Source organism: Orcinus orca, chromosome 6, assembly GCF_937001465.1.
Source record: "Orcinus orca chromosome 6, mOrcOrc1.1, whole genome shotgun sequence".
Classification (NCBI taxonomy): Eukaryota; Metazoa; Chordata; class Mammalia; order Artiodactyla; family Delphinidae; genus Orcinus; species Orcinus orca.
Window position 1 is genome coordinate 33,039,693 of NC_064564.1, and position 9,568 is coordinate 33,049,260.

The 9,568-nt window shown below is 43.1% G+C and overlaps 1 protein-coding gene across 1 annotated transcript; it reads left to right on the plus strand.

Annotated features, from left to right (window-relative positions):
- Window positions 1-4,537: 4,537 nt before the first annotated feature.
- On the plus strand, window positions 4,538-9,288 carry CTSV (cathepsin V). The gene is made up of 8 exons (XM_004283053.4): window positions 4,538-4,693; window positions 5,847-5,983; window positions 6,291-6,413; window positions 6,510-6,656; window positions 6,755-6,979; window positions 7,435-7,600; window positions 8,203-8,320; window positions 9,077-9,288. The coding sequence occupies exons 2-8, from the start codon at window positions 5,858-5,860 to the stop codon at window positions 9,174-9,176; spliced, it is 1,005 nt and encodes a 334-aa protein (XP_004283101.1). The 5' UTR covers window positions 4,538-4,693; window positions 5,847-5,857; the 3' UTR covers window positions 9,177-9,288.
- Window positions 9,289-9,568: the final 280 nt, after the last annotated feature.

A 9,568-nucleotide genomic window follows, 5' to 3' on the forward strand; every position in this document is an offset into this window, starting at 1 on the left:
GTTCCCTACCTCACCATGTCCTCAGTGCTCATGTTTCATTCTGGTATCCCAGAGTCCAGTTTGCCAAGTGATTGATGGGGGCTGGGGGTGAGGGACAAAGGCAAAGTCTCCAAAGCTCAGCTTCCTTTTCTAAGCTCTGCTGGCCTGAAGCACATTTATTTCTTCACTTTAGTGAGGAATCTGGCACCTTGATTTTGTATACCTCACTGCTGTGACCATCTTCCTCTGTAAAATGGGGCATACAATAGCACCCATCTCCTCGGGCAGTGGTTCTCCAAGTGGGTCCCCACTGGTAGCATCTGTATCACTTGGGAACTTGTTAGAAAAGCAAACCCTGGAACCCCCTCCCAGACCCACTGACTCCAACACTCGACACTCGGGGGATAGAGGTCAGCAACCTGACCCTGAGGTGATTCTGATGCACCCTCAAGTTGGATAACCACTGTCATAGGGTTGTTGGGAACAGTAAATGAAGGAGCACATATAAAAAGCTCAGAACATTGCCTGGCACCTGTGTTATTTAGATATGAGAATCATCATTATCATGGCAGGAACCTTTTCTAATCATGCTTTAATTACCAGGAGTACCAGGTACTCACAGGTGGAGATCCTTTCCTGTGGAACACTGCTCTCCCCATACCCTCCCCTCTCATGAATATGTATGCAAGTTCTATTAACAACACAAATGTCTTGACCACTTCGCATAATGATACAGGTGTCAGGGGAAAGACTTTATGCAAGTAAAGACTTTATGCAAAGAAAGACTTTATTAACGGGGATGATTGCAATAGGGAGATGCTCAAAGCCTAAACCAGAAATATCTCAGGGCAGGAGTGGGTGAGCCATGCTTTTATATGCAGAGACCATGGAATAGGTGGTTGTGGACAGAGTAAGGAGGGAAGGGGAGGTAATAAAAGCTGCTGCGTGGGAGTCCTGGAACCTAAAAAACTCAAACATTGCACTAGCAGGAGAGTCAGGGCAGGAGCTGTTGTCTATAATCAGGCACATGAGTAAAGAAGTTACAGAGCGGGAAGGTCATATAGAGGGCCTAGCTGTACTAGTGAAGCCAGCCTAAAGATATGTTAAACACAAGTTTGAAACACAGTCAAGAAGCTGGCTCTTACTTATACCATGTGCAGTAGGCTAAATAATGGTCCCCAAACATATTAGGTCTTAATTCTTAGAACCTGTAAATGTTACCCTATATCATAAAGATTTTGTAAATATGATTAAGAATTGTGAGATGGAGAGATTACCCTGCATTATCTGGGCAGGCCTAAATGCCCAAGTGTTCTTGTAAGAGTAAGGTGCGGGGAAATTTGACACAGACTGAAGAGGAGAAGGCAATGTGACCACAGAGGCAGAGATGAGAGTGATGCAGCCACAAATCAAGGAGTGCCTGGAGGCCCCAGAAGCTGGAAGAGGAGAGGAACAGGTTCTCTCCTAGAGCCTCTGGAGGGAGTACAGCCCTACCAACCCCTGGTTTTTGGCCCAAGTGATGCTGATTTTGGACTTCTGATCTCCATAACTGTGAGAGAATAAATTCTTGTTGTTTTAAGCCACCAAGTTTGTGAGAATTTGTTACAGCAGCCATAAGAAACTAATATGCCTTGTTTCATGAAAAGACTTTTTCAGATTTTAGGAAGAGATCCTCTTATAGTCTTAGGGGTGGGAAAAAAATCCCTCAAGTTCAGCTCCTATGTTACCTACTGCACCAATATGCTTTGTCATAATCTCATTTAAATATATTGATCATGGCTGTGCTCATATGCTGTAAAATCAAGATTACCGTAGTTAATTTCAGATTTTAAAATGGAAAGGCTGAGCTTCAGAAAAGTTGCCAGGAAAGTTACATGTAGAATGTGTCTAAGTAAATGCACAAACTCACAAGGAGCAGTCAATGAGCACAAAGTAAGAGTTTAATTAATTCTTGTAGATTGATTTACTAACTTAAAAAATTGGCTGACTGTTTAACCCTATAGGAAAAGCAAGGTTACAGTAGCTTAGAAAAATAAATTATTTCTTAAGTGGAATCATAAACATACTCTTTTCTATAAAGTTATAAATGGTAATAAACCACTTTACAAATGGACTGGACAATGTTTCTAAGAGTAATTCGTGGCTCACTGAAGTTAAACAAATTGGAGGGGGTTGTTATATTGGGGAGAGGTGTTAAGTGGCCTCAGGGTCTTGAATACCACAACACAAGATTTGTTCATTCCCCCTTGGTTTAAAACTTACAGAGATGGGGTAAAGAATTTATATCCTATTTCATTATTGAGCAAAAGAAATCTAGACAAATGCACACAAAAATATACTTTTGCAGATACTGCATTTTAAATAGGAAGAGTTAAGTTCTACCAACGCATTTTATCAAAGGCAGAGCTAAGGCTTGGTTACTTGGCTAAAATGTGACCATTTTAATAATTAACACTCATCTAAGTTACTTTGCAAAGAAATGGGAATAGAAGAAAAGGAACACAATGGTTAGTAATAACATCTCTGTAATGCTATTATTTAACAGATAATGTATAAGTAGATTTCATGAGTTGGAGCAATAATCCACTCTCTTGTTTAAATGGGTTTCTCCTGAATTTAGATATTCCTTGATTTAATTTTAGGGTTTGAGCATACTTGCTAAAAAAGGAGTCCATTTTTCCTTCCACTGTGTTTGTATAACATTCCAAGAAACAAAGGAGACGCCACCCTTTGGAGCAGCACCAGCCACACAGCCTCCAGTCACAGATGGTCATGAAGCAGCAGGTTTTTCCACCCTCTGCAGTCTTAAAGAGCTGTGACCCAAGGGCAACGGTAAAACCCACATGTTAGAATAACTTAGATTTCTTGTGATAGACTGAGTAAACAAACGGACAACGGCTAGACTTTATATGACAATAGAACGCTGACCCCCAAAAGAAAATTCTGCAGCAACCACCTCAGAACAGTCAGGACTTCCTGAATAACTAACAACTTATTTTTGCTTCTACTTCCAGGACAAACCAGAGAAATCCAACTATTCTCCCCGAACCAATCACAAAGGATATTCCATTTCTAGTTATTCCTCTTCCAGCTTCCTCATAACAGCCTCTAATCAGGGTTTATGGAAACTTCTCTGTTTTCTCATTATAAAGCTTGTCCTCACCCAGACAAGAATTGCCTCCCTCCTCATAGCAAATTGCTCCCATGTAGGCGGTCTTCATTTATTTCCATGTGTGAATGATACTTGTGTTGACTGGATGACTACTTCTAAAAAAAGAAAAGAAAAAAAAAAAAACCTCCAGCCATATGCAATACAATGTACTTCTGTAACCACCTGAGAAATTCTGGCCCCTCGTTGTGTTTGAGAGGAAAGGGATTCTACTTGAAAGGACACAAAATAGAAATTTTTAATAAATTGATTTTTAAAAATATTTGTCTGTGCTTCTATGAAGGTTACCAATTTAAAGTAAGAATTTACAAATCGACATGCACTATGACTCCATTTTTGTTTTATATACATATATATATAGAGAGAGAGAGAGAGAGAGAGAGAGATGCCTATAAAGGAGTTATAGGTGAGGGGACGGGGGTGTTTACTTTCTAAAATATGTTTTCTATAACGAATGTGTTTCTTATATAATTTTTTAAAGTCACTTTTTAAAAAGTTTCTGAATTAATTTCCTTAAATCTTTAGTTCTCTACTTTTTCCTCCACTAAAACATTTCTTCGAACCATGTAAACCTGAACCCTGATATTAAATGTGATTAAACTACTCTTTTTAGAAGTACATTTCTTATATCTGAAGAAAAGCACTTTGGATACTGAGGAAGACTTAATGATCCATAATGCAGAGTGGGGAAGCAAAAGCGGTTTCTGCTCTTTCCCACCCGCTCTTCTTTTAATTAAGACAAATTTTAATGTAAATAACTCGTTTCTGTTGGTTTTGAGGAAAGCTTGCGAGGCGAGAAGAACCCCTGACCGGGAAGACAGGAAAGGGGCATTACAAAATGCCATGCCTTCTCTGGAGACCCACCAAGCCCGTCCCCTTTCCCTCCTGGGCTTTGGGTAGCGACCAGCGCGTCACGGGCTTTGAAGAACTGCCATTCCGCTCCGATTCTTCTCAAACTCAGCTGGTACCACCCTCAACCCGGGAGGTAACGCCTCTGCCTGAGGGCTCCGCATTCCTCCAGCCCGCCCCACCTTTGCTGTGGAATAAGCGGGAACCCCTAAACTAGACAGTTCTCAGCCCTCCTGCAGACTTTCACCAAAAACTCCAGGACTAAAGGAGGCACAGGGTTACGCTGAAAATCTGCTTGGGCCTCCCTGTTGCTTCTTTTTCGTGAACCACCGGCCGAGCGCAATCGAGGTAATTAGTTGATCCAGGTCCCCAGAGACGCCGGACTCCTCCTCAGCGCTGCCCAGGGGCCCCCAGCTCTTCATCTTCGGTTCCACTGAGGCTAGCTCTGCCCTCCCCGGGACAAGTTGGGACAGAATCGCATCACGAGCGCAGAGTACTCACGCCCGGAGGCCCTGCCCACTGGCCAGCTCAGCCAATCGCGGCGCGGGCAGGCGGTGGGGGCAGGGGCGGCCGGGCCGCAAACCGGGGCCTTAAAGGCAGAGTCAGGCACGACCCGACCAGAACCTCCGGCCTCGGAGACCTGGGGAGAGCTACGTGCGTCCGTGGAGTGCGCCTGCGCAGCTGTGGCAGCCGCAGGTCAGCGACCTAGTCTGGGGCCGAGGCGGATCAGGGACGGGGACTGGAGGGAGGGATATCCAGGGACTCGGGTGAGGGGGCAGGCGCGACCCGCAGGAACGACAGCGTCTGCCCGCCGGGAGTTGATGAGGCTGGGTCGGCGCTCCCTCAAGCTTTGGCAGCCTGAGGTGGGGAAGGGGCAGAGCTGACGCCACCCGGGGGGCGGGGGAGGTCCTAGGCCGGTCAGCCTCTGGGAGGTGGCAGGCACAAGTTCGGGTCGGTCGCGGCAGTGTGACCCCCGAACTCCGGGCTAAGGGGCCCGTCGCTCCCTGCGCCGCCGTAAACAGCCTCTGGAAGCGACAGGAGTGTGCGAAGGGCTGGGAGCTGGGCAGCAAGTCCCCGGCCTGGCCCCGCCTACAGCGCGGGTGCGGGCTCAAAGCAGACGGGTTCTTTGAGCCCCAAGAGTCTGGCCCTGACCGGGCACGAGAACTGGGGGCTCTGGGCGCCGTCGTGCCACGTGATCGCATGCCCGGTCTGGAGGGCGAGGGAGGGGGTGTGGGCTACACAGGACAAGGGTAGGGACGGTAGAGCGCAGTGTGCACTCCTGCCCACGTTCTCCTGGGAAGGCTTTTTAGAAAGGTTTCAATTTAGGTAGCAGAGATTCGAAGTCATATCTCACCCCCTGCTGTCTATTAGCCAAGAAGAAAGGTGTGAGGTAGCCATCTAACTCTTTGAGATCCATGTCTGTCCCTACTTAGGATCAGGCGTCCTGATAAATAAAATTCTTGGGTCACCTCCATACGTTCAGTAAATAACCTGGACCAACAGTTTCCTAGTTGTTGCCTTAAGATGCCGACACATAAGTTGTGGCAGAAATTCTTATCAAAACCTAAATTATCATTGCACTCATAGTGAAGTCTGTTTCAATTCCTATAGCACTTGTCAGCCTGTTTTTCATTTTGATGGCTGAATCAAATACCTCCACTGCGTTAAGTCTTTGACCTGTTTTTCTCCACCCATATCTTTAGCCTTCTTTCACAGACTTTCCGTAAATATTTGAGAAGATCATTTAAATGTTCTTAGTCCACCATAGTGGCTATAACATCCAGGAGAAAGTAGGATGGCTTTTTTAAAGCATTGGCCTCATCAAATACTAATTCTTTTTCTTTCCTAGGTTTTTGAAACATGAATCCTTCACTCTTCCTGACTGCCCTTTGCTTGGGAATAGCCTCAGCTGCTCCAAAACTTGATCAAATGTTAGATGCACACTGGTACCAGTGGAAGGCAACACACGGGAGACTGTATGGCATGGTTGGTAACATCTGAAAATTTCCAGAGGGACCTCACAGACAATCGTCCATGCTGTTGGAGTTTACAGCCGGAGAGTAGTTTCTGGAGTAGTTGTTTTAGCTTTTATCAAGGCAGGAACTTAATGGCACCTATTTCTGAGCACAGCATGGGCATATTTTCCTGTGTCAGAGTTTGGAGAACAGCTCTCAGAAGTATAAAGCCATCCCTGACAACAGTTTTTCTTTTTCTCTGTCTGCAAATCCATTTGGTGAACATGGGTTGGGTTTTAAATAGAAGTAAAAATGACCAGTTATATGTTTGCATCTAGAATGAAGAAGGATGGAGGAGAGCAGTGTGGGAGAAGAATATGAAAATGATTGACCTACACAATCAGGAATACAGCCAAGGGAAACATGGCTTCACCATGGCAATGAATGCCTTTGGTGACATGGTGAGTGTGGCATGAGTTGCTGAACTTTTTGTGCCTCGTCTTCTCAGTACTTTAGCAAAATAACTTCTTCAACGTTTTATTTACTTTTCCTTAAAGACCAGTGAAGAATTTAAGCAGGTGATGAATGGCTTTCAAATCCAGAAGCACAAGAAGGGGAAAGTGTTCCATGAACCTCTCTTTTTTGAAGTCCCCAAATCTGTGGACTGGACTAAGAAAGGCTATGTAACTCCTGTGAAGAATCAGGTATGACAGTATTCAGATTCAGATTTTCTTAAGAATGTTTAGGTATATGGGCTGTTGTTGGTCTTTGTCTTGTAAACTGATGGCTTTTTTATTTTCAGGGTCAGTGTGGTTCTTGTTGGGCTTTTAGTGCCACTGGCGCCCTTGAAGGACAGATGTTCTGGAAAACTGGCAAACTTGTCTCACTGAGTGAGCAGAACCTGGTGGACTGCTCTCGGCCTCAAGGCAATGAGGGTTGCAGTGGTGGCTTAATGGATAATGCCTTCCAGTATGTTAAGGACAATGGAGGCCTGGACACAGAGGAATCCTATCCATATCTTGGAAAGGTAAAAGGAGCTCCTTATCTTGTCATTACAGCTCTGCTTTTGAACACTTTCAGAGATAACAGACATCTTATTCAGCATTCACATTTTAGATGTAAACTGTCAGAACTGTCATTATAAATTATCAGCTGTTGCACAGGTCTCTGATTAGATGGTTAACATAGCTTGTCTTACTTCTATGTAATGTGAAGAATATGTACACCATTCTGCATATAATGCATATTTCTCCATAGTGAAAAATTTCTTATGGCCAGGTAGACCTAATTGGTCTTACTGAAGAAATATCTACTAATTTTTCCATTGCAAACCAATCAATAGCATTTTGTTGGGCTGCTTTATAACAAAATTGACTTAGAAATTATTAAGCTGCAAACTGCTGCGTCTTATGGTCCTATAATTCATGTTCCTCGTAAGGTGGGTGGTAATAATCAAGTCTCTTTCCCCTTTATCTTTAAAAGGAAACAAACAGCTGTAAGTATAAGCCCGAGTGTTCTGCTGTCAATGACACTGGCTTCGTGGACATCCCTCAGCGGGAGAAGGCCCTTATGAAGGCAGTGGCAACTGTGGGGCCCATCTCTGTTGCTATTGACGCAGGCCATACATCCTTCCAGTTCTATAAATCAGGTAGGTGTTTTTCTTTTATTATAGAAATTCAGGCAGGGAAAAGTGGAAAATATGACCATGATTGACTCTGGTATGGAGTCCTGTTTTCTAGGACTGTAGAATTTTGAGTGTATGCATTTAATAACAATGATGTTTCCATTTGACATTATACTTTAAGCATTTTCTCATGATGACAAACTTCATAAATATTTTTAAATGGCTATGTAACTATTCTTCAATTGTTGGTCCCTTTTTCCAAAAGTTTTTTTTTTTTTTGCGGTACGCGGGCCTCTCACTGTATATATTAATTATATTAGTAGTTAGTAGTTGAATGCCTAAATCACCTTAACCTTGATAACTAGGTCTTATTATTGGAAATATTTTTTAGGTAGAAAATATATCTAAGATTTTGTTGAATTTCGTTGATTTCTAGTGAGTTAAATTTTTCTTTTTCCTTTTCATCAGCTGTTACTATTTTTGGTCAAATATTTAAGTCTTATTTGGAATTTGTTTATGACATTTCACTGAATTTTGAGATACTTCTCTTAATTGGTTGGTAGCTTGGGTTACTGTCATGTGTCACTTGGAACTCCTCACCCTAACATTGAATTTTACTCTCCCAGGTATTTATTATGATTCAGAATGCAGCAGCGAAGACCTGGATCATGGTGTTTTGGTGGTTGGCTATGGCTTTGAAGGAACAGATTCAAATAACAATAAATTTTGGATTGTCAAGAACAGGTATAAAACTCCAAATGTTATATTTATATTTTAGATTGAAAAGGGAATCCTTATTTGGAAGCAGTATTTGATTCCAGGTCCAAAAAAGCTCAATTTTGAAATCCCAGAAGTCTTTCTCCCACTTAAACACAGAAATACTGATATGTGATTATAAGATTCTGTAGCAAGTTTGTTGGGGTTATTATTATGTATTTGTGACATTGCATTTCTAAATTCTGAAAATTTTCTTAATTCAGAAACACATCCAGCCCCAGGGGTTTCATATAAAGGATTTTGCACCTGTAGAGTTGAGGGCTGGTTTCCTTTTTCTGTCTCTAATTTTTGAACAAGGAGTGGTGGGCAGAAACATCTGCCTCTGCTCATTCTTTAAGTCTGAAAGATTGTCCAAGAGTCCAGTGGCCTCTGTGCATCCTTTCTGATAATCATTTGATATCCTGTCATTGCATTCTACTCCCAGCTCTCAGAGGTCTTTGAGGGCTGTGAGGATCAATTTTCACAGCTAAAGTTCTTTAACTGAGATGAGCCTGAGGAGACAGACTGCTACATTGGAATGCCAGTTCTGCCTCAGTTTCCTATCTTAAAAAGTTAAGATAAGGACCCACAGGAGTTAATATACTTATAAATATATGTAACAGAACTTAGAATAGTACCTGATACATGCTATGCACTATTTTAATTATTAGTTGTTATTATTATTAATGAAGGTAATGTGTACTCGATGCTTTGTATAAAATGGAAAACATGTTCTTCTTTCAGTTGGGGTCCAGAATGGGGCTGGAATGGCTACATAAAAATGGCCAAAGACAAGAACAACCATTGTGGAATTGCCACAGCAGCCAGCTATCCCATTGTGTGAGCTGATGGATGGTGATAATAGAGGACTTTTGAGGACAGCATACCTGGAGGAATTTTATCTTAAAACTGGCCAAACCCTTATTGTATAAGATAAGATACTGAAGCATTGAGGATCCAAGTTGTGATTTGAATTCTGTGACATTTTTATAAGGGTTAGATGTTACCACTACTTTTGTGTGTGTGTGTGTGTGTGTGTGTGGTACACGGGCCTCTCACTGTTGTGGCCTCTCCCGTTGCGGATTACAGGCTCCGGACGCGCAGGCTCAGCAGCCATGGCTCAGGGGCCCAGCCGCTCCGCGGCATGTGGGATCTTCCCAGACCGGGGCATGAACCCGTGTCCCCTGCATCGGCAGGGGGACTCTCAACCACTGCACCACCAGGGAAGCCCCAAAC